This window comes from Anser anser, assembly GCF_964211835.1.
Source record: "Anser anser genome assembly, chromosome: 1".
Taxonomy (NCBI): Eukaryota; Metazoa; Chordata; class Aves; order Anseriformes; family Anatidae; genus Anser; species Anser anser.
Window position 1 is genome coordinate 113,443,055 of NC_139720.1, and position 24,782 is coordinate 113,467,836.

The 24,782-nt window shown below is 46.9% G+C and overlaps 1 protein-coding gene across 10 annotated transcripts in view; it reads left to right on the plus strand.

Moving 5' to 3' along the window:
• Positions 1 to 24,290, plus strand: part of KCNE2 (potassium voltage-gated channel subfamily E regulatory subunit 2) — a 112,405-nt gene extending 88,115 nt beyond the window's left edge. For 7 of the 10 annotated variants that reach the window (XM_083818222.1, XM_083818223.1, XM_083818224.1 and 4 more), the window contains 3 exons: positions 16,943 to 19,452; positions 19,885 to 19,945; positions 24,206 to 24,290. In XM_083818222.1, the coding sequence (XP_083674348.1) occupies positions 16,961 to 17,338 (378 nt within the window). In that variant the 5' untranslated portion in view covers positions 16,943 to 16,960 and the 3' untranslated portion in view covers positions 17,339 to 19,452; positions 19,885 to 19,945; positions 24,206 to 24,290. Of the gene's footprint in view, positions 1 to 11,672; positions 11,795 to 12,649; positions 15,371 to 16,942; positions 19,453 to 19,884; positions 19,946 to 24,205 lie in introns of those variants that run through there. The other 3 variants (XM_083818220.1, XM_083818218.1, XM_083818216.1) reach the window with 3 other exon arrangements.
• Positions 24,291 to 24,782: the final 492 nt, after the last annotated feature.

Here is a 24,782-nt window from a genome sequence, read left to right on the forward strand (position 1 = left end):
GATTATGGTTAACCTAGGAAGAGCTCAGGTACACAGTGATATGAATCAGGATCAGGTTCTATCACAAAGATGGCTCTGAGCTCCTGAATTCCTCTTGTTAAATGGGAGAGTTGGTTTCAATCCATTATTAATGACTCCTGACACAGTATCTGATCTCTAGTTTCACAAAGTTCAGGACTGTTCAGATGAGCCTTTGGTCCTCACTCATCTCATGAAGCGAACTTCAACCACCTGTGATGTGTTATTAATGACCAATTAAAAATACTGCTTACCTGTGAATATAGGGACCCTTGTTTAAAAGAGCAAGGGCAATTCTAGGACACTGCCAGATTTCTGGGGACTCTCAGGCAGACTTTCATCATCCAGGTAGCATGGATGTTAGGTGTAAGGTGGGGCATTATGTAAGAATGAGAACTCTGATGCAGGTTATGTGGAGGACAGGGTTTGTAAATCTCTCTACAGCAAAGTTATCAGGGGTCAGTGGGTGAGCAGAGACAGCCACAGCTGAGAAGACCTAGGCTCAGCCCCCTGTCCCATCAGAGTCACTCAGTGACCATAAAAAACGCTCGCTCAGTTTCTCAAAGCAAAACTAGTTCCCACTGATTTTAATCGTATTACACACTTCATTTTTTCTTGAAAGTCTATGTTTTCAGTTCCTTTCCTGAAATGCAGTTAGCAAATTAATACTTTAATTTGAGCTGCTCGGGTCCATGGTGGCCCTGTTACCCGAAAAACACCCACAGACAGCAAGAGAGAGCACAGAGTGCAGTCCTGCAGATGTGGACCTCCTGGGATGGCATACCTAGAGCCTGCTCCGTGCGGGTAGCCAGGCTCTGTCTCTGGGTGGTATGTGTCTGTGTCCTTCAGAAGTAATGTTCTCACCCTTCCTCAGACTCGCATCAGCTGTGAGATGCTGCAGGGTACGGCTCGTGCTGTTCCTGCCTGGTGAGATAAAGCTCCCTTCAAAGTTCCAACTTGTTAAAGAAAATCTCGCACCACATGCAGTGAGTCTGGAAGCTTCCAGATTGTTTAGTGTTACATGAGCAAAGCTGTATCTGTATTTTCAGCAAATATCTTCTAAAAAGATAGAGCTTTAAAATACATTGAGTTTGTCAAAAGATTCCAGCAAAAAGAGCGTTCGCTCTAAGACTGAGCTGGTCTTGTGCTTAAAGCAACTTTGAGACTTCCAGACAGAAGTGTATCTATCAGTGCAAGAAAAATAAGCAAAATGCCTGTAGCTTAATCCTGGGAGAGCATCACTTTTTCTTCTGTGGCCATTTCTTCATGGCCATTTCTTCATGGTCTGCTTCTTTGTCTCATAGTTTTCAGATGCAGACAGAAAGAAATAGGAGGAACCCATTTTGGGTCACCATAGAGTGCTGACCATGACTTTTGCTACTGGCCTGATATCTGAAGGGAAAGATAAAATGTTTGCTACCTTAATAAGACTGCAATTGGCCCTTCAAATAGGAAATGGTATTTAGAGCAACGATGCCAGCTGGGGTTGGAGGGGCCTGAATCATCTCTGGTATTCCGTGTTGTCCGAGAGAAAAAGCAAGGGACATCTCATTGTTCTACTCTCTGGAAAAACATGTCTCTGGAAGAGATTAAATCCACTTTTGCTTCACTGGCAGGCATTCCAAAGACACAGATATTTTTATATCTAATCAGCTTCCTTGTCTTCTATGATGACGTTTAGCCAGAGATCCAGGTTAGGCACAGGGCTTTGAAATGTGTGCCAAATACAGTCTGATATGGAGCCTTTGAAGTAAGAAATGTGAGTGATCTTCTCCCCGCAGGTTTGGTCCTCCTGATAAGTGGTCGCACAGCTGACTCACCACTCTCTTCAACCCATTACGGAGCACTTATCTGGTGTGTTAGCTTTAGGATAGTTCTTAGCTATAATGGGAACACTTACTTATCAAAACTAAAATCTGACTAGAGAAAGCAGAAAAAACAACAACAACAACAACAAAAACCCACAAGTTTTGCAGATCGGTTTTAAGAGTCTCCTTGCTGAAAGGTTGGAGACTTCCCCTCCAAGAAGATGAAATTAATCTAGGTGAGCCTCAAGCTACGGAAACTGTGTTTTTACTTTAATTGTGGAGATGATGATCTTTCTGAGTGTGGGTTGGCAAAATCAAAAACTGCAGAGATAGGAACCCCTCTGATTCAAGACTTTCTTCAGCCAGTCCCTGTACATTATTACGTTTGGATCTGGAATGTTTGGGGTCCTTCTGGAGAAGAAGCAATTTGCTGTAAGGAACCCCTCAATTTTTCACTGAAGGCCAGGAGCAGAGGTGACTTCATCATGCTGCACTGAGATCTCAGGTCTCAATTTACCCACTGGAGTAAATTTTTAATGAAGGAACATATGAAATTAACTCAAAATAGTGCCTCTGTAAGCACACTAACCATTTCCTGTATAACATACAGCACAGTGTTTTTCACCTTTCCTTTGGACTGAAGTGTAAGGAAATTTTTAATCATTCAGTATATCCACTGGGCAAAACATAGCCCAGTTTCTTAACCTTTTCTTGAAAGCTTGTAAGGTACTTTGCCCTTACTCCATGTTTCTGGGCAGAGAGCAATTTCCATTTATTGAGAAAACCTCCATAGACAAATGGGGAGACATACTGGGTTTGTAGCCCAAGGCTTGGAAGTATCTCCTGCTGTCACTGAAGAAACTCTTGTGGTACTTGGGAGGCAGTGAAAGTTCTCATATTGACTTAAGTGAGAAGAGACCGAAAGCCTGATCCTTTTCCAAATGTAAGAAACCTTTTGCTTCTGTCAAAGCAAATACCTGCTTGTGGAGCTTCTCAGCTAGAGCCTGGAGTAACACAGTGCCATGAGGGATTTGACGTGAAAAGTGGGTAAATATCACATTTAGGACTTGGATTAAGGTCTCAAAGACAGCTCCTAGGCACCTCTAACAATCTCTCAGGTAGTTGCTTAAAGTGTTTTTACCGTAAACTTCCCAAGTGAAGTAATAAAATTGGTGTCCACCAGCAGATGGTGCTTCTGCCTGAGAATTGTTTTCTTTCATGACCATTGAAAGACAGTTTCCTCACATCATTATTGTGAATGAGGCATTACATGGCAAAACATTTGCTATTATATCATATGGATTCTGTAATTGTGATAGCTCCTGTGTATGCTTTTCCATCTGCTCTTCCCTTACCTCCAGTGCTGCTTTTCTTTAAAGGGCCTTTGATTATCAGCCGGTAACAACTTTTTAAAGTATCCCATAAAAGGTCCTTGTTTAGCAGCTGTAACACCAGGCTGCAGAACGTCAGTGGTAGGAAAGACAGAGATGGGTCATTTTTATTTATTTTTTTAACCTGGGATGCCTTTCATGCTAATTTGAGTGGAAATATGTATGCTCAAAACCAGGCAGGGAGTCTGTCCCTTGCACCCTACTGATTCCCAGCTCTCCAGGACAATAAGCTGAAGATTGTCAGCTCTGAAAGAATCTGGAGCAGATGAGGAGGTGGCTAGCAGACAAATAAACACCCACTTGACTCCAGACTATTCACTCTAGTGTTTGTGGGAAGAAACTGCCAACTTTTATCTGAAATTTGCATTAGAAACCTTTTTCTGCTATTACAATAGCACTAACCACTTTAAAATGAAGATCTAGGAAACCACTTAGTTAGACAATACGTTGTCATCTTAAGACTCCTCTCCTCCAGTGTATAGATACCTCGGTGGCTGATACATTTAGTCCCATAGTTCACATGCTACTGCAAGTACTTAGTGAATTGTTGCATATGTCAGGGTACAAGCTCAGGTTAAGCCAGTATCGTGCTGCTTTGGGGCTGGAGGGTTGCAGTTAACACTGAGCTGGTAGCTAGCTCTGGTGGTGGAGGAGGAGTAATAGTAAAGGTAAATCTCTGCATGCACTGCAGGTGCATGAGGTATGGCCCTCCCTGCAGAACAGCATAAAACAGGAGTTTGATTCAACATTTTGCCCTGGACTGTGGAGCTACTCCTTATCCTAGAGATCTCATGGGATTGAGACCCAAGCCTGCCCCCTGCACTCTGCCTCCTGTGCCCTGGTGCCTTGCATGCTGCTGTGGGCAGGTTCATCCCCATCCTACCAGCATGAGGCCTGTGGTCATCCCAATGAGAAGATGAGACCTCTGAATGATCTGGGTCAAGGTAAAACCAGGATATGGTATCAACATGAGATGAAAATTTTGTGGACACATTCTTAAGTTAACCGTAACAATCACACACACACAGAACAAGGTATGCATGCTTCGGTAATGCAGGTCTGCAGATGTTCTTGGGCACTGTGAAAAATCTAATTTATTTTAAAAGTGAAGGAGTTTTTATGAAAATGGTTATTTCTTCTTTCTCCCATCTCAGGAAGGGTGAGTGAAACCCAGCAGTGGAAATGCTAAACTCAGCCTTCTCGAAGAAAGCAGTCTGAGGAAATGCATGCTATATAGGGTCAAAACTAAAAGAAAGCAGAACAAAAAAGCATTTCCATTATTTTGATGAGATAAATGCACATGCCATGCCACAACGATTTCAGCATATTTTCCTTGACACCATAGTCACAGTATTTTTGAAATCTAAAATGAAGCAACATTTCATGGCTCTCTATTGAAGCTTTTACTGTAGCCTTTGATGGAGATGCCAGAATATGGTTTCTAGAGCACTGGACATTAGCAAATCCAATAGGGCAATTAATCAGGTGGAATCCAATTAAAAGATTGCTTTCCTGTTCTCCAGATTGGGTGCTACATGGACGCACAAAATTATCTGCTGAAATCCCTCAGGCAGTTCACCCAGAATAACCTTCTTTGGACCCACTCCAGCTTCTGGCGGAGGCTCAGCTTCAGGAAATTTTCTTTATCCAGAGCAGCGGAATGGGCTTAAAGTTAGACATGTATGTAAGAGCCACTTCCAACAAGGCTGCACTTAACTGCACCCGACTTACCTCCCTAAATTGAGATTAATGGCAAGGGAAAGGCTCCAGCTGATTTCAGAAAGCTGGAACGAGGCTGCTGCCATTTCTGTAGCTGCTGCATAGCTCCTTCATCCCGGGAGCGCTCACAGAGCTGTGCAGTGCACGGTATGTCTGAAACCACACTTTCACAGCTTCTCAAAAGTGTTGTCTGGGGACCAGGCCCCCTACCTAGGGGATGGCTGCTGGTGTTTGCATGGCTAGAGCTGTCCTGGGCATCCCTGCACCGGGCAGCCACAGAACACCTCCGACCAGAGGAGCTGCTGGGCCCATGCTGACTGAGCTTCTGCTGTAGGAAAGTTACTGGAGGGCCTGCTTGGGAGGAAAGGAGGCTCTTGATGATGGCTCCCATGGCAACCAGATAAGGCCTCACTGAGTAAGCGTGTGCTGCTCCCACTGAGGGGAGAGCCCTAAATTGAAAGCAGATGAGTGAAGCAGGTGATAAAACAGATGAAACCAGTGCCACGGAAAGGCTGGGGAGCCACAGAGAGGATGTGGAGCAACCGAATGCCATGCATTTGTGTAGTGAGGTTACACAGGGCAGCTGCATGCTTGTTCTTACACCTAAGGCAGTGGTGATGTAGATTTGGGCCCAGAAGCCATCCTCGGGGCTCTGCCACCCCACAGAAACACAGAGTCACAGAACAGTTGGGGCTGGAAGGGACCTCTGGACGTCACCTGGCCCAATCTCCCTGCTCAAGCAAGGCCACCAGGATCAGGGAGCCCAGAACCATGTCCAGGCATCTCTTGGATATCTCCAAGGAGGGAAACTCCACAACCTCTCTGGGCAATCTGTGCCAGTGCTCAGTCACCTGCACAGCACGGAAGTGCTTCCCTTGTTCCAGTTCGTGCCCATTGCCTCATGTGCTGCCACTGGGCACCACGGAAAAGAGCCTGGCTCTGTCCTCTCTGCACCCTCCCTTCAGGTATTTGTATACATTGATGAGATCCCCCTGAACCTCCTCTTCTCCAGGCTGAGCAGTCCCAGCCATCTCAGCCTTTCCTCACAGGAAGGATGCTCCAGTCCCTTCATCATTTCTGCGGCCCTTCACTGGTCTCTCTCTCCACCATGCCCATGTCCCTCTTTGGCTGAGAACCCCAGAACTGGACTCAGTACTCCAGGGGTACTTGGTATGAAGACGTGTGGCCCAGCACAAGGTGCTTGTGATGCCACATCCCCATGCCTGCCACCTTCCTGGCAGCCCTGCCTGCACCCCTAGACAGCCCAGGACACCCCTGCCCGTCTGGTGGCTGTAACGTGATGGTGCAGGCACCTCGCAGGGATGGTGCAGGCAACACTATGCAGTCAGTAGAAGTGCCTGGATGCCAGCACCATGCATACATGCACATGTGGTTTTCCTCTGCTTGCTGTGCTGGTGGTGAGGGTTTTTTTCTTGGAGTCGGAGCTGACGGTGGGCAGATTGTGCAGCCAGTTTGCATAGCTGGACTGCAGCCATATAAGCAAATGGGCCCAAGGTCAAGGAAGGCCGAGGAAACAAGAAACGTGCCTATGTGTGTGCAACATGCACCAGGTTAAATAAGTAAGTGTTTCTTACCTCATGTGCTGACTCACTTGTTTTCCTTCCCTGTCACTGGACTTGCAACGATCGCTTCTCTTTACTTTTTAAGAGCTCTTGGGGTGATGCAGGCCTTGAGATATGTTTTGATCTCAGTGACCTCTATGGATTGTTGTAAAAGAGAGATTTTCCTGCAAAAATAAATGTCAGTTTAATGTACTCTGACAGTGGAGATAGGCTCATGAGATGATACCATTGCATGGGATTATGTAGGGTGCTCACTGTTTTTCTATTTCAGTAAAATCTCTTGGCTTGGCCTTTGCTTCCCTTTTCATTACCACTATGTAAGCAGTATCAACTAGTTCCATGATCACAGAGCTTTATTAAGGTCCCATGTATAACCAATGAGAATCTCTACTAGGTTATATCCAGGCCAACAGGTTTGGAAAAATAAACAACACTTAATATGCAAAGGTGGAGTTCAAATAAACCAAAAATGCACAGTAGCTCTAGATCTAACTTGACATTTCTATGAAACGTTGAGCTTGTCAGCAAGCTGTGCCCAGCTGTAGTAACCATGGGATGATAGCAGCTGATACTGGTGTGACCTGTGCAGGGTAACATGGTGTGGGTACTTGGCATGGGGTGCTGGTGCTTGGACCCTGCTAATAACAAAGGTGCTCAGGTGTCATGGGACAAGAAGCAAAGTTCTCAGGACTCTTCTTCAGCCTTCCTTGTCTGCTCCTGCATTAAGTATTGTGCTGGGCTCTAGGTAGAGGGGAAACAGGCATGCTACTGGGCAAGCACTTTAATTCCCATTTTCTTCTCCTGATCACTGGCTAAATGTGTTTGGTAGAGGAGAGATCAACTGTGAGGCGAGGCAGACTCTTTTACATGTGGCTGCAAACTGGTTTAAAGTTGGCTTTAGCTCTAGAGGTGAAGTTGTCTGTTCAGATATGTCCACTGGCCGTATAACAGATTGTCTGTGGGGAGGTAATGCAAGGAAATGCTTCCAGCAAGGCTTGAGAGGCCCTGAAGTGTCTTGTAATTTTTCAAAGGCTGCAGGGAAGGCTCAGATTTAATCCCTCACTTCAGTCCTCTCCCTTCTGAACAGCATCATTTAAAAATGTGCCTAGAAAAGCATTCCTGCTAAGGAGTCTCAGCAACCCTTCTGGAGAAATGGTTGAACTCTCCTGACCGTGTGAATCAGACCATTTGTTTTGCTGAGGAATTATGAAAACAGATGATTCACTCGTATGTGCCACTTTTCAGCAACGAGTCCATAAGTCTGTAGACATGTGAGTTAACGACATCGAGCCCTGCAAAAGTGGGTATCAGCAGTAACTCCAGCTGGAGTTCAGACTCTCTTTTCTTTGTTCTGTTCAAATTCCCCTCCAAATTCTGTGGACTTCCCTTGAGCCAGGAGCTCAGCACCAGCCCAGTTATGACCCGGGCTGTGCTGGAGGGGCAGTCCATGGGAGAGCTGGTGCCAAAGCTGGGCTAAGCACCCATGCACATCTGTCCTGATCCACCTCTCACCTGTGACTGGTGTCATAAAACCCAGGGCTGAAGCCCACTCCGATGCATCAGGAGGCTACAACTTCTTACGGCTGGCTATTCTGCATCACCCAAAATTTCATCTAGCCTTCTGTGGCACGAGAGGGACACCCAGGTGAGTACCCTGGGAGCAGCAGGTCATTATTTCTCTTCTGACCCTTCCAGAACCTCCTAGCAAGGCTCTGAATGATCCCTGCCCTCCCCTTTTTATTTACCTTGTATCATCTGAAGCTCCATCAAGTCATAGCACCCTTGCCCCAAGAGGAGGAGGTTTGATGGGAGCATACTGGTGGCCTTTACAACCTTGCCATTGTTTTGTGCGTTGTCCACTGAACAGGTTGTTTTCTACATGCTTTTTTACTTTTCTCATTACCTGCTTTCTTGCTTCTCCCTCCACTTCAACAGACAGGGCGGGGAGGTTTTGTTAAATGGAGAAATCAGTCAAGAGAATGGACAAACCTAAGAACATAAAAGTGGGGCACAAGGGACAGTGGAAGCTCCATACCACCAGTAGCACTGGTTCAGTGTGCACAAACTGGAACACAAGAGCTTCTGTGTGAACATCAGGAAGAACTTTGCTGTGCAGGTGACTGAGCACTGGCACAGGTTGCCCAGAGGGGTGGTGGGGTCTCCCTCCTTGGAGACCTTCAGAAGTCATCTAGATGAGGTCCTGGGCACCCTGATCCTGGTGGCCGTGCTTGAGTAGGGAGATTGGACCAAGTGACCTCCAGAGGTCCCTTCCAGCCCCAACCATTTCATGATTCTGTGATAACCTTTTGTTTTAAACCTCACCATGGCTGGGGTTTGAACCTTTGGCCAGCGTGTAAGATATCTTGAATCTTACTTACCCTGAATCACTTAGCAGCTCGCATTCACCAAGGCTAAGGTGGGCATACTTATGAGGAATAGCAAAAAGCACTTTGAATTTATCAGCTGCTCTCCCACACGTTGGACTATGCTTCTCTCAGAGCTATCTTACCCTCATTGTGAGGGTGCAAATGCTGTCCTGGTGGTCATTGTCTGGAAAGGTGTTTATTTTCCATCCTGCTTTCAGAATGGTGACCTCAAAGAGGCTGAGGAGTGAATCTCCTGAAGTCACTAGAAGCTAAGCATCGGACAGGGTGAATTATTAGTGTTTGCTTTTTCATTTAAACGCTATGTGCAGGCACCACCTTTATTTATCATCTGAAGCTTTTGGAACAGCAACACGTAAAACCATAGCAACAAAGCCGAATGATTGCAGTCTCTGCCTGGCCATGAATTCTCCATCCCTGCAGCTTGGGCTGAGGGAAGCAATGCCTTTCTTGGCAGGGTGGAAGGTGCGTGTATCTCAGCTGCTCTGCAGTCCCAGCACCAGGCACAGACAGCATTCAGGACCCGGCTTTTTCTGCCCAGTTGTTTTTTCAAGCTTTCAGAGCTGGAGAAACTGCTTAGGCTTGAGTCCCTCACTGTTGAATGCATCCTGATGAGATATGCTCTTATCTCACAGACACAAAGGGTTTTCCTCACAGCCTTGCTTACACTTGTACTGCATAACAAAATTTGTTTAAAATTCACTTTCCTCCTGAATACTTTTCCTCTCTCTTCAGTTATGACTGGAAAATGTTAGTTTGCCAAGCATATTTTCCTTCAGTTGCAAAGGACCATTCCAGGTGGCCCTCTCCACTGTCCACGCTATTTTCATTGTTTCTATACAAGACATTAAGGATAGTGCACCCTGATGTAGGTCTCTGATGTGAGGAGGGAGTGATCTTTAGACACAGAGTTTGTCCCATATTTAGAGGTTTTTTTTTTTTTTTTTTTTTTTACCATCTATGGTCATTTTGGGGGCATCAGACCTCTCTTAGTGGACTTTGTGTAAAACTTGGCTCCAGGATCTTTGGGCCAGGTTCAGCTGTTATTACTCCGTGCCCGTCCATACATGTGCATGAACAGATTGCCCCAAGTTTGGCACACACAATCACAGAATGGTTGAGGCAGGAGGGAACCTCTGGGGTCTGCTGCCTTGTACTGGGCAGCCCAGCTCTGGAGCCAGCGCTGCAGCTGTGTCTCACCAGGGCTGAGCAGAGGGGAAGGATCACCTCCCTTGACCTGCTGGCAATGGTCTGCCTAATGCAGCCCAGGATGCTGCCAGCCTTCTTTGCTGCGAGGGCACACTACTGACTCATTTGTGGTCCACAAGGAGCCCCCCAGGTCCTTTTCTTCAAAGCTGCTCACCAGCTGTTGTCCACGAGCCTGCACACTGGAGCATGGGGTTGCACCTCCCCAGGAGCATCTCTCTGTTGAACTTCATGATGTTTTCTGTCCGTCCATGTCATCAGCCTGTCAAGATCCCTCTGAAGAGCGGCCAGCCTTCCAGCAGATTGGCTGCTCCCCTCAGCTTGGCCCATGTGGTGAGGGAGCCCTCTGTCCCATCGCCCAGGTCACGAAGGAAGCCATCAGACAGGGCCGACTCCGGTATCCATCTCTGAGGAACGCCACGAGTAATTCTCTGCCAGCTGGACCTAAAACCGGTGACCGCTGTTCCTTGAAGCTGCTGGTTGTCGGAGGTGGAAAAACAGCTTAAACTGTGATTGCGAACAGGCAGCAGATAATTGTTTGTATGTGTGTAAGTGGGTGAATATCTGAAACTAGATTTTTACCCCTTACTCAGAACCCTGCTACTTGCTTGCTGCATCTGGTATAATGTGGACAAATACCTGAAGGAAGGGTGTAGAGAAGATGGAGCCAGGCTCTTTCACTGGTGCCCAGTGCCAGGACAAGAGGCAATGGGCACAAAATGGAGCATGGGAGGTTTGGTCTGAACATCAGGAAGCACTTTTTTACTCTGCAGGTGACTGAGCACTGGTTGCCCAGAGGGGTGGTGGAGTCTCCCTCCTTGGAGATCTTCAAAAGTCATCTGGACGCGGTCCTGGGCACCCTGATCCTGGTGGCCTTGCTTGAGCAGGGAGATTGGACCAAGTGACCTCCAGAGGTCCCTTCCAGCCCTAACCATTTCATGATTCTGTGATAACCTTTTGTTTTAAACCTCACCATGGCTGGGGTTTGAACCTTTGGCCAGCCTGTAAGCTATCTTGAATCTGACCAAGGGTTTCAAGAAAAAGGCAGCAGTGGGCTGCCTCTCTGCTGAACTGACAGGGTCAGAAATCCTGTGTGAAGGGATGGGAGTTAATACTTTTTCAAATGTACCCAAAGTGCTAAAATAGGTATGACAAGCAACTAAGACTTAGGGTCTCACAGAAAAGCAGAATAACACAATTGTTGAACCAGCAAATGTATTTGCCCTAGAGCAAACAAAGGCCCAAGAAAATAGGCTAAGTATGAAAACTGCAAACATTGCTCCCTGAAAGATGGAAGAATGGTTACATAAGAAATAAACAATTGCAAACGGATTTCCTCGCTTAAAAAGAAAATCCAACCTATACAGGGCAAGACATCAAAATGCCTAGTTGTGCTGAAAACAACAATACTTGGAGGAAAAGATGTACAAATTCCTATTCCCTTGCACTGGACAAGAAAATAGCATCCACCCTGCATGGGGTGAATGCAGAAAGAAAATGAAGTGATAATGAGTTGTTTATGGGAATGGCAAACAGAGGCAGAAGAGTTAAATGTTTAAGAGGTGGAAGTCTAAGCTCCAGCAGAGGTGGTAGCTTGCACATGCTGGCCCACTGCAGAGGCTCTTCATAAGAATGCGGAAAACAGATACAAGACTTAGAAGAACAGATGCAAAATAAAATGTAAGGTAAGGAGGCAGCATCTTTAATTGCCAGCGCTGTTAAGATAAACCAGAAGAGCTGGAAAATGTCCCAAGATGTAGTAAAAAACGGATTATAAAGAAAAATCACTGTGAAAAAATAGTTCAAATGTAAGTAGCAGATGTAATCTTGAGTAATCTTAGGAGGAAAGACTTTGGCAGTCACAGTTAAAGACAAGCTATAATAACCTAATGGCCTTGGTAGGTCTCTTTGTTTTACTGGGTGATCCTCTGCAGAGCAACAGCTTGAAAAGAAACAGCCAGAGCGAGGGACAGAATTGCTGATTTCACTAATGTTCTATTAAGCAAATGTGTAAACAACAGAAGGAATCTAGGAGGGGTATCAGGAAGGTAAAAAGTGAAGCAGTGGGGATACTAATTAAATGCTATCAGCACTTTATGTATCAGTAGTTAGCAGTATAGCATATCAGTAGTTAAAGGCTGAAAAGATTGTGGGTTAAGCCTGTGTATACAAAGGTCTGAGAGGCACAGTGAATAGGTACAATATTATGATTTAACCAGAACAGAAGAAATACTGAAGAAAAATTGCATAGATAAGTATTAGAGAATACTCCTACCTCTCCAATAACAATGCTTAAGAGCTATATTATTTTGTTTCTATGAATTAAGCTTTTATAATTAATGATCTTAAGTTATAATTCATTAATTGTATATGGTTAACATGAAGGGAAGGGAAGGGAAGGGAAGGGAAGGGAAGGGAAGGGAAGGGAAGGGAAGGGAAGGGAAGGGAAGGGAAGGGAAGGGAAGGGAAGGGAAGGGAAGGGAAGGGAAGGGAAGGGAAGGGAAGGGAAGGGAAGGGAAGGGAAGGGAAGGGAAGGGAAGGGAAGGGAAGGGAAGGGAAGGGAAGGGAAGGGAAGGGAAGGGAAGGGAAGGGAAGAAAAATGTATAACTCGTGTATAAATATATCAGCTGCTGATTTAAACTAGAGTGTAAAGTTTGGTTGTTTATTTTAAAGAATACGAGGAAAGAACTAATGAAAAATTGTCAAAAAAGTGACAGAGCATACTGGAAGTCCCTATGAAGGGAAATGTTTCAGTTTGTGTGACAAAGGTCAATATTAATAATCTTCTGTAAATCTCAGTTTCTATAGGAAACAGAGAAAATTGAGCATCCCATTCCAATCCTACAGATGGTAAACACCACCACTCTGCCTTCATCCACTGAAACCATCCTCCCATCTTCTCATAACAGAAGAAAAATCAGCTTGGTCAGTCACACTGTGCCCTTGCTAAATCGATGCTGGTTGTTTCCAATCACATCTTGTTCTTCACATGCCTGGTAATGGCTTCCAGCAAGATTTGCCCCTTAATCCTCCCGAAGTCTGAGGTGTGGTTGAGCATCCTGCAGCTCCCTGGGCCGTCATGGCCCTTCTCAAGCACAACGATGGCATTTGGCTTTTTCCAGTCATCAGGGACCTTACGTGATTGCCATGACCTAGCCATTTTTGGTGTGGACGCAGGAGGCTCAACCTGCCGTTCCCACCTCTCTCCATTGAGGACAGGAGCATTTTATTACTGCTGTCCCAAACAGAGACCAGTATTACAGCAGTTGTATTTCTTAACCAAGACATTTGGCTGCCCCTCCTTCTTTTCCAACAGTTTCACACTGCCTGTCCTTGATCACCCCATTGCTGTAGAGACTAAACAAACCCTGAGCAAATGTGACCTTCAGGGGGACATGTAGCAGAGTGGGATTATTCAAGGACTCTTCTTGCTTGGTTGAGAACAGAGCAGGCAGTTAAACTCCAAGTCTGCTACACAACATGCATCTTTTATATACGTATATATGGCTGCGTGTGTGAGCGTATGCCTGTAAGTATTGGCCATGCAGGACTGGCCAGGAACAGACATCAGAAGCTGGTTGAAGAAGCAATAAATCCTTTCAGCTGGTTATTGGCAGCCCAGGGCAGCAGTTCCCAAGCTACTCTGCTTGCAGCCTAACCTCCAGGGCTGTGCCTCCTCTCCCATTCCCACATTCCAGCTCACGGCCCTGCATTTGGGAGGCTCCCACTGCCTGCAGACAGCCAGGACCAAGTAGGGCTCATCTCCTGCTGCACAACGCAGGGGGCTGGACTTGAAGTAGCTCCTCTGGTTTAGGGGTTTCACCAAGGCAAAGAGGAGCAGTTTGTCAGCTATTCTGACTTCGAGGGCCCTCGTGGAGGGCATGTGTGAAACTGCCAGAGAGAAGTGGGGGATCAGAGAGGGAACGCTGCCAGCAGCTCACCCCCATGCTGGGAGGTGTTTGTGCACAGAAAATCATCCGGAAGAAATGATAGCAGTAACCATGACGATGTTAGCACGGCACTAGCAGGGCTTCCTCGGGGATTAGCACTTTTCAGCACCAGGAGCATATCTCCCTTTTTCTGATGTATGCTGTTGATTCAGTGGTAGTCCACGTTTGCTTTATCTTCCTCAAAGCAGAGCTACCTGCGAAACTGTTTTCTCTGCAAATTGCTTAGGCGGGTCTACCTGGAAAATGAAGAATTTTTTTTTACAAAGAGTCTGTCCCTGCCCATGTGCTTGTGGAGCACTTTGCGGATGTCTGCATCTCCACCCTAATCCCCTTCTGCTGAATCTCCCCATCACAGCCAGGAACCACTGCTGACTAAAACTGAAGCTGTCTCATTTCACTAAGGTGTGACTCAGTGACTTTCAGTGAGGTGTCAGCATATTTGCTGAGAAATAAAATCAACATTAATTAATTCTGCTTTTTTAATGTGGATTTTTGTCTTTTCACGCTCCAGATCACGAGTGAGGTACACAAAAAGCACATCTCAGAGAAGCTGGTCCTGGCTGTGTTGGGGGAGCAGCTTCTCACAGCATAGGTTTCATGGAGTCGTTAGTCACTGACAACCATGTCCCTGGTGAAAGAAATGGAAAAGCAAAACGTGGAGGATCCAGTGGAAAGGGAGAGAAAGGCCATGTTCTTGGTTATGGCAAAGGACAGGGGAAACATGGAACAAGGAAAAGAGAAAGAGACCAGAAAAAGAAATAAAGACCTAAGTCTGAGCTCCCTGTGGAAGTGAAGGAGTACAAAATTCTTCCCTTTGGGTGCTAACAGCCCTGCAGGCCTTTTACAGTGCCTGATCAGTGCTCAGTCTCTTGTGTCCATATCAGTGAATGGAATTACTATTATTATCATTATTTTATAGAACATATCTTTACTCTTTTGTTTGGGTCAGAAAAGGCCAAGTCGTAAACCCCTGGAGTTACCCCTAGAAAGCACAACAGTGCTTTTTTACAATATATGAAATTGCAGTAATAAGCATAAAGAGTAGTACTCAGCATCTGACAGGATGACTGATGTAAGCTGTCAGCCAATATTTGACTTTCCAGGTGAGATTAGATTTAGCATTTAATTTAATATAAACATAAAGTGTGCAGTACAAAGCACTTACTTAGTGCTTAAAGCCTTGTGGCAGGCTGGAGGCTACTTGAAGTTTAAGATACCTCTATTCCTTTTGCGAGTATCACTGTATTATCCAGTGGAGTTTGAAAATCCTGATTTTTACTGTGAATCTTATTAGTGAAGGATACAGGGAAGGTAAGTTTCTGTTGGTAATTCTTTATTTCCTATTGAAAAAGCACAGTAATTTTCATTCTGAATGAAAGAACAAGCAGAGAGATTTTGCACCAAAAAAAAAAAAAAAAGTTTCAAGACAGTTTGGGCTTGGATTTCCTTATATCTTGCTTCCTTTCATTAGATTGCCTTTATCCTGCATGTTTGTTTGTGTGTGTGTGTGTTTAATCGTACAGATATATACATGCATGTGTATAAGTGTGCTTCTCTGCATGTGCATGCCTGGTCTGTGCATGAGGATATCGCAAGGCTAGTCCAAGAAGCAGAGGTACTGCTGTACTCAAGTTGAAAAGGCATGATAATTTCATACTAGTGATGAAAATCCATCACCCCTTACCATAGGCTATAGTAAACTTATCATTGCTTGAAGACTACAATGAGACTGAAAGACTTTTTGTGGAAGCTTTGCCACATGTAGGATTTGGCTGGGCTGAAGCAGTGAAGCACAGGTGTTATACAGGAGAATCAGACTGAAATGCTACAGCAAACCCTTTGCTTTTTGCAGGCTAGCAGGGGGCAACCCAATCACACCCTCCTATTTATGTAGGAAAAGCAGAAAAGGACAGCAGCTTTTCTCAGAGCTCCTTAAGAAATGAGAAACTCCTTCAATGGAGTTGTTATGTGAGAGTTTCTGCCCTGGACCCAGCTCAGTTTGAGTGGGGCCAGATGGATCAGCACAAAGCGACTATTTGGGCTAAGTAATCAGTTGCTGAGGAGGTGTCTCCCCACCCTATTGCTCTGCTCAAGGGTTGCTGGGCTAGGAGCCTCAGCTGTGTCTTTCCCCAACCCTTTGCACATCTGCTAGCAGCACTGAAATCCAGCCTTAGACAAAGATCGTTGAAAACAATAGATCCCAACAGGCCCTGGTGCAGGGGTATCTGCACCGTGTCCATACAAAACTGGGACAACCTTGCCCCTGTGCAGAAGGGAGATATCTCATGTGGGATGGAGACCTGACTCATGGCTTTCTTGGCAGCAGCTGGGTCAGACTAGACAAGCTTGGAGGGCTGGGACAGGGGCAGGAGAGACATGGCTTTGCAGCACTACTCAGCCTTCACACCAGATTTAACATGTGAGACCAAAGAGGAAACAGGGAAGGTTACATCCTTTGCAGAGAGATCCTGGGCAACTGCTTGGAGTAGCACTGTGCTGCCCCTTAGAAAACCCAATATGTATCTTGTCTTTTCCTGGGTGAAATGCATTTTCTTCATGCAGTGTTTCACTTCAATAGGGGAGTCAGCGTGCCCAGACCCCTGTAATGTGGGTGACGTGAGCCCATGCTCATTGCACTTCACCAAGGCATCTTTGGATTCCAACAGACTGAAAATGACCTGAGTAAGAAGTAAGACCTCCTTGGGTCTCTGAACATGTTGAATCACTCAGGGATAGGGATTCTAGCTGGTCTAAAATTGGTACTACATTTTCACCAGCAAGTGGCAGGTGTTGTTATTTAATTTACGTAATGAAGACAAAACAAACCAATGTAATTGCTATATTATAGATCTTTGATTAAAATAAATATCATGTTGTCTTTAGTACCTGTAACTTGGAAGGATGGCTGAAATACGGAACTTCACTTGGGCAGTGGAAGATATTTTCAAGGAAACTTTTCTGACTTACATGAACAGCTGGAGGAAAAACATGACAAAAGCAGCAGATGAACTGCAAGCCAAGGTTGACGCTGAAAACTTTGACTATGTTATCCTTTATCTGATGGTGATGATTGGTATGTTCTCCTTCATTATTGTGGCAATCTTGGTAAGTACTGTGAAGTCAAAGAGGCGAGAGCACTCCCATGACCCTTATCATCAGTACATTGTTGAGGACTGGGGTGAGAAGTATAAAAGCCAGGTTCTCAATCGAGAAGACCTCAAGTGTGTGATCCATGAAAACTTTGGTGCAAGGGACAAAACAAGCCCTGGATCACCTTGACGTTTTGGAAGCATCGGCAATGAGGAAATCATTAAGCCACATGTAGGGAACTCACTGAAATTATACATAGTTGTGAAACTGTTTATTAGCTTAACACAGGTCAAGCTGGAACAGACTGCTGAAGAAATCAACGTGACTGCTTTCTGTGAGAAATTTGGCATGGCTGCTCTGGGGAACACCCAAGAGAACTGCATAATTGTGCTTTGCTTTGATATTCTGTTCTTCAGGAAAATAAAGCCAAGAGAAAGAATAACCTGGGTTTTTTAGCATTTTTTGAAATCCAGAAACAGATCTGGATTACTGAATAACAGGCCACAAAATAACTATGAATTTTCAAGTGGTCAACAGTGCTGATTTAGATCCAAAGTGTATGACTTAAGCCCATCTTAAAAATAACATGAAACTGTACAATAAAATATCAAAACCTCTATCTATTCATTGAACAATATGTTGTGGTATGAATCACAGGAGGTAACCTATATCTACACACATTCATGCCAAACAATTATTTTAATGATCTGGCTCCTATTTTGATGTTGTTATTCATTGGCTGCAAAGACTGACTCAAGGCCTTCTGAGGTGGCCTGGTTTATAGCAGAAGTGCAGTTAGACTAGCAGTCTCATTTAGGAGCATGTCCTGGTTGTGCAGGGCAGCTTCTAGAGGTTCAGCATCTTTCTTCAAGTCCATAGCTGGCCAAGCTCAATCTTCTGCTGCTCCTTGTCTCTCCAGAGTGATCTGTCGATCTGGGATGCAAGCTGGGTGATGGTGGCACTGATCACATCCCTATTAGCGGAATGCAACTCATTAGTGCAAACCACTGGGCTCCTGCTGTGTGTCTTTCAGAAGAGGGATTTCTATGCCCAGCTTTCAAGGCTGTCCCACTGATGTGCTTTCTGAGGGCTTCCCACGTTGGGTACTGCTTTGCACTGGCTGAGAAATGGATTTTCAAGATGGTTTATCTTCTCCTGTGCTGCTAAAGTACCACAATGTTGGCTCTTGGAATAAATTAGAAGCAGAGCTGGTAACACTTCTGGTATTAAAACACACTTCTTTCTGTACGGCTCTGGGTTCAGCTCCTATTCATGTTGCCAGACTTAAACCGCTTAAGCTTAAAGCTTCCTTGCTGGCTGTTGATTGTGTGGGCTTGTTGTATGTTTTTAGAAAGTTTTGGCTGAAACACTTCAGCCATGCCTGCCACTGCATTCCTGACAATTTTGCCTTGCTCAAATTAAGAAGAAATGAAAAAGAAAAGGGCTTCTTTTGTTGGGAAGCTTTGGCTTGTTTGGGAGACAGGTCTTGAGATTTGGCACAGCATATGCTGTCGTGCTCCAGATGTGCCTTTAGCTGGCATAATAATAACAAGTCTTTTAATTATCTGGGACCATGTGTGCTAGTGAAGGTTTGTCAGGTCCTAGCACAGACTGCTGGTAAGTCTCTCCCCACCAAGCGTGTCCCTATTCCTCCTGCCCCCCATGGGTGACCCGTGGGTGTCTGCCAGCCCTGAAGCTCTCTTTAGGGCTGTGCCCCACCTGTGAGTGGAAGCACTTTCCTTACTGCTTGCCCTTGTGGCCCGCAGGCTCTAAGGGTGCAGTTATCGTCTTCAGTGAGGTGGAGGGACCGTGGTGGCCATCTGGCTACACACGTGGTGTGGTTGGGGAAAGGATGTGGCTTTTGGCTGGGTATGACGGCAGGGATGTGCCCAGAGAAAGTGTCCGGGTGTAACACCATTTTCAGCAGCAGCTACATCAGAAATAATTGGCAGCTTCCACCGCTGGCCGTGCCCTGCTCCTGGCTGCTTCCAGACCAGTAAAACTGGGGACGAGGACACCGGCTGCCTTGGGACACGGGGGCACTGCTTTAGCTCAAATGTATCAGGAAGGGACGCAGCCACCCCCTAGCACACATCTCCAGGCTGTTAAGAACAGCTCACAAGAAAACGAAGGCAAAGCCTTGCCCCTCGCGGAGTTTTGCGACTGGAGCAGCACACCGCTCCCTCACAAACCACACATCCTAACCCCTCGGCGGCGCTTCCCCATCAGGGCCGGCCGTGCGGGGCGCTGCCGCTGCTGGGAGATGTAGTCCCTCCCGCCCACAGCCATGGCCGCCCGCTGAGGTACGAGCCGCGGGGCCGGGGCCTTCCCCGCCGCCCTCCCTCGCTCGCCCGGCGCCGGGGGCAGGGGGTGGCTGCGGCCGGGCGGGACCCGCCGGCGGCCGGGCGGGGGCCCCGCGGGGCGGCCTGGTCTACCCCAGCCCTGCTGCGGCCCCACGGCCTGCCTGCCGTCCTGCCCTCCCCGGGGTCGTCCTCGTAAAGAGAGCTGGAGGAAATGAGTAGATCGCAGAGGGATCTGAAGCGATCGCTTGTTGAAAATGCCACTCGGGTCGGAGGGCTGTTTGGGGAGGGGTGGCAGCAAGCTACGTGGCTGGAGTGACGGCCGGCGAGCCGAGGTGCAGATGTGCCACCGATGGTTTTGGGTGTTGAATCGGTTTTATTTTTATCCGGGTGCCATCACTGACACCTCCCGTCTGCTCTGTGCTTACTTTACAGCGGCTGGAGCATGTGAGGAGCTGCCTGAGGAACACTCGTATTTTCATTTCAGCTTCTTCAGGTATGAAGGTCTTGTATGGCTTTGTGTTTGTGATGTTCCTAGAGTTGAAGACAGGTTAGGAATTACAGTATTAAACAATGATTACACTGGCCTTTTTATGGAGTGGAGTCTTAACCTATATGTATGCATACAGGCTGTAACTGTACACAGGTTTGTGATGGGTTCTTAGTGTAGCAGCTCTGGCTTCCACTTGCCTCCACGTTGTTTCTCAGTAGCCTTTGGGCCGTGCCATATTACTGCTTTTTCCCTCTACCCAGCAGTCTCCCTTTTTTGAGGAGGCTCGATCCTGACTTCCAGGTGCAAAGCCTGATGCATGTCACAGCAGGCAGTGGTAGATCCTCCAGTGACTGTCCAGGTGGGAAGCGTGCATTTTGTTTCCTGAAAAACATGCATTAAAGAAAGCAGCAACAAGAGACAGGTGTAGTGAAATGTCCCTTTTCTAATTTAGTGAATATTCAGCCATCACTCTATTTTAAATGCATCAGTTACCTTAAGTAGCTCGCTGCTTTCTGAGGCCTTCCGGCTGGTGACTTTTACAGCTTTCCACAAAGTGGATGTGAAGGAGGCGCTCAGAAACCCCCAGCAGACAGAAGAATATCTCAAGTCCCATTCTGAGTAGATGGAGTTACTGGCAGGCTGAGCGAGACATTCAGCCAAGACAACTCAAGTGGGATTGCGAGCACCCGGATGCCTGTGTGGAAGTTTTCTGGAGCATGCAGGCCAGTCGATATTCTGCTGCTGCGTAAGAAAACAATGGCGTGAGTGGCTGGGCTGTGATGTGGTTGCTGTGGTGGAGTGAAGCTATAATTCAGTGGCTGAGAGATCTGGATTCAATTCTGTGCTCCACCACAGACTTCCCATCCGACTGGAGCCCAAGTCAGTCTGTCCGGGGTGGTCTGTGTTGCACAACACAGCATTGGGCAGAGATCCTGGGGCTGGCATCAGCTAAAAGCTAGCTCAGGGAATTGGTGCAGCCCTCCCTGGGAGCTCGATAGCCCTGCTGAGGACACGAGCCTCTAGTGCTGCATTGGTGACCCTATCTGTCGGCATTGGACCCGGTAGACCTCACAGCATTTGGAGCTGACGGAGGATTGCCAGTACAGCGCTGGGGTGTGTGGCACAGGCAGACTCTCTCTTCCCTTTCCTGTTTGCAGTAGTTTGATCTGCTTCACAGAGGTCTGAGTGTAAATAGGCTGGTGATAGCGAGGTACAGTCACAGGGAAGAAGGCCGCAGACACGTGTGAGAGTGATGTCATTTTATCCTTGCCCTGCATAGGAGCGTATGAGTATGTGATGGATAGATTATGAAGTCTCTGGCAGAGCTTCAGGCAGAGCCTAGTGCTCCCGGTTCTTTCTCACATGGCTCGGCATGAGACCTCCTTGCTTCTGAGTGAAGGTAATAGTGACCTTCCATGGGGCCCGCTCTCCGTTCCCGGTAGTGCTGTGTTTGTTAAGGGAGCCTGTATTTTCTCGGGGAACGAACAATGCCTGACTGTAGATGTGTTCTGAACTCCTATCTTTGCCTTATCTGCCTCTGAAAAGGCAAACATGAAACTTCAGCTGTTTATTTGCCTGCTTGCCTTTAAGATATCACAACCTTGAAAGTACAGTGTCTGAGCTTTTTACTTCTGAATTAACAACGTCAGTGGTAACAAACGTTATTTTTCAACGTGAAGTGAATCTGGCCATTTTCTCTTCCACTTTCTCCTCTCCACCCTATGACCCAGCTCCACCCATTTTTTTTTTTCTGTCTTGGGGTTTCAGCTATATTTAATAAGATCTGACTCAAGATGGAGACCAGAAGGGTCAAGAGGAGAAGTGGGGAGAAGTGCATGACCACTGGAGACTGGTGGCACAGGATGTGGGAATGCAACAGGGAGAGAGCGGTGGCTTCCCCACTCAGTTCCAAGCGCAGATGACACTGTAAAGACAGCCCACCAAAAGTGTCAGCTCTCAGAGAAAGCATTTTAGACTAAAACACCACAGTTCAGAACAAAGGGATAATTTCTTTGCTTCCCTTGCTGTGTGACTTCAGTGCAGCTACTCCTAGTGGATATACTAATCAAGGCAGATTCAGGCTTGTGTCTCAGCAGAGCGGAAATATTAAAATGTTGTGCTGAATGTTTAGATAATCGACTTGCAAACAAGCATTTGCAGGAGAGCACACTGTGATACGCATTATATGCTGCTTCTCACCAGTGGGACAGTACCCTGCAATCAGACCCCACAGATGGGCTCGCATAACGTTTGCTGAGTCAAAACCTTTTTCTGTACGTAAAAATCACTAAGACTCCATTTTCAGCATCATACGCCAGATGCTGGCATGTGTTTGAATGGCTGAATTCACGCCTCTTTACAACGTGTTGCAAAATTGATTCTGACTGAATCACAGAATTTAAAGCAATTTAGGAGAAGAGTGAAGCCTGTGGCTGATGATGAAGACCCCACCGAAGTCAGGATTTTGAGATGAGGATACACCACTTGGGCAGTTCAGTCTCTTCACATCAGGCCAGGCTTGTGTACCTTGGGCTTCCCTGAGAAGCATGTAACAATCTGGACCGTGCGCCGAGAGCCAGATTCTGCTCTGATGGGTGATGTTGGCTGTGACCATCTGGCAGAGGACTTTAAATTTTATTGGCTGCTGAAATTCTGGAAGAAGCATCAGAAGTCTGAATGCCTGTTTTTTTATTATTATTTTGAAGGTGAAACACTACTGACTTGTTACTTTATGGCTACCCTTAAATTTTACCAAGAGGAGAAGGAAGCTGCACAACTCAGGGTCAGCACAGTAAATACAAAATGACAAATAAGTTGACCACACTACTGCTCAGATATAGTTAGATCCTGGTAACAGTGGCTGACCTCACAGCTTCTGATAATCCTGACGTGAATCTACCCTGGTGGGATATAATCCTGGAACACCCCATGATGTGCATGGAGCCACGTGGTGTGAGACGGGCTACCACCTTCAAGCTTGGGAATGGTCCTCTCAGGGCTTCTTTGGGATAAACAGAAGGGCTTCCCTCTGCTCCCTGAGCAGTGTGGCAGCTAAGGATGACCAGCTCTTGTGGGACTAGTGGGGAAAAAGAAAACACATTGTTTCCAGCGTGGGCAGTGGCCAGGAGTGAAGCGCAGAAGCACCGGGAGAGCGCACCTATGTACGGAGCGAGTCTGTTCTGACAGACCTCCCACCCCTGCTTGGGGTCCGCAGTGGTGTCCCCCCTTGGTTATGGCTGACCGGAGGGTGAGGACTTTGCAGCTGGGGGAATAGGGGAGAAGGGAATACCCCTAGCTGGAGAACTAAGGGTACCTGTGAAGAGCCTAGCTGAGCTGCACAGGAGCTGAAAGAGCATTTCCTCGACTCCCTGTTCATGAAGATGGGTCAGAAGCAGCTGTTGAGGCGTGGTGGTGATTTGCTCAGCCCAGCTGCCAGTAGAGGTTTGGACTAAGCCATCCTCATGCTTTCCAGCAGTGACTCTGCTGTTCCACATGCAGGAAATCCCTTGAGGTGCTCAGGCAGGGAAGCGTGCTTAATTTGAAATCCAGCAGCTGAAACGGCATCAGCACTGCTGGAGCAGCAGCAGGGACCAGAGGGCAATGTTGCAGCTGTGTACTGCAGCCGTTGGCATCCCCTAGGGCGTTTCTCAGTCCCAAAGTTCAGCTCTGAAATGTACATTGCCCACCTGAGGGATCTGCTGACTGGCTGGTTCTCTGAGGTGTTGCTGTGGGCTGTACTGAAAAATTAATTTATGAGCAAAAGAGAGGGAATTGGGAAATGGTAATATATACCAGGATCCATTAGGCATTCAGGCTTTGAACAGGGCAGATGGGTTTAAAAAACGCAAGAAGCAATTCTGGGTGTGCTTCTGTCCTCTACATCTCGGCCACCAGTGAGGCGGATCGATGTGCACACACGCCAGGCTTTTGAAAGCGGCCAGCGTTGTGCTTTCGGTCGGGCAGCTGCCGGGATGTGCTGTGTGCAGTGAAAGCACAGCCTCCCCTGTGCACAAGTGCAGCACTTGCCCGGTGCCCGTCAACCCCCTGTCCTTCAGCAGCACCCCACATGGGCGTTGCTTCTGTCACTCAGCCCCAAAAAGGCCCATGAAGGTCATGCCCGAGCCACATGGCACAGATACCCTGCCGGGTGCTGTGCTGCAGTTACAAGCCCCTCAGAGAGGTGCAGGGTGGACATGCTGAGTAGAAACAGATGGATTAGTTCTTTTTTTAATTACCGTGTCTTTTAATTTCTGTTTCTTCAAGATGCTCCTGCCCTGGTCTGTGCCTTTAGAAGCGTGACGCTCATCGGTGCTGGGTGCCGGACAGGCGGGATCGGTCCGCAGCCAAGATGGTGGCGTTTAACTGGAAGGTGAGGGTGTTTCACGTTCATAAAGCAGTGAACTTCTGCTCTTTCAAGGAAATGGATCTGAGATGTGGTTGGGTAGGTCTTGTGTTTAAAGATGCTTCCCTTGCCTAGGTGAAGGTGGCTTAACCACCACGCTCTCTGCACTGTGGGGTCAGAGGACTCGATGTTGGTGTCCTTTTCTGCCAAACGTACTTGCAGGTTTGGGCATCACACTTTGTAGGCAAGCTCTGCTCTGCTCACCTCTGCTCCTCCTGGCCTTCCTCTTGCTAGGCTTTTCTCTGGCTGTTCTTTCCTCAGCTCTTTTTGTTACTGGAGGGTGGTTTCTCCACTGTATCTTTTAGTACATTGGGGCTGTAAGCACTCTGCAGGGTATGCATGTAAGGCATAGAAATGTTTGAGCAAGTACCTCATGCACTACCAATTTTAACATGTTCAATTAGACCATTTGTCATAAAAGCAAAGCTAACCACAAGC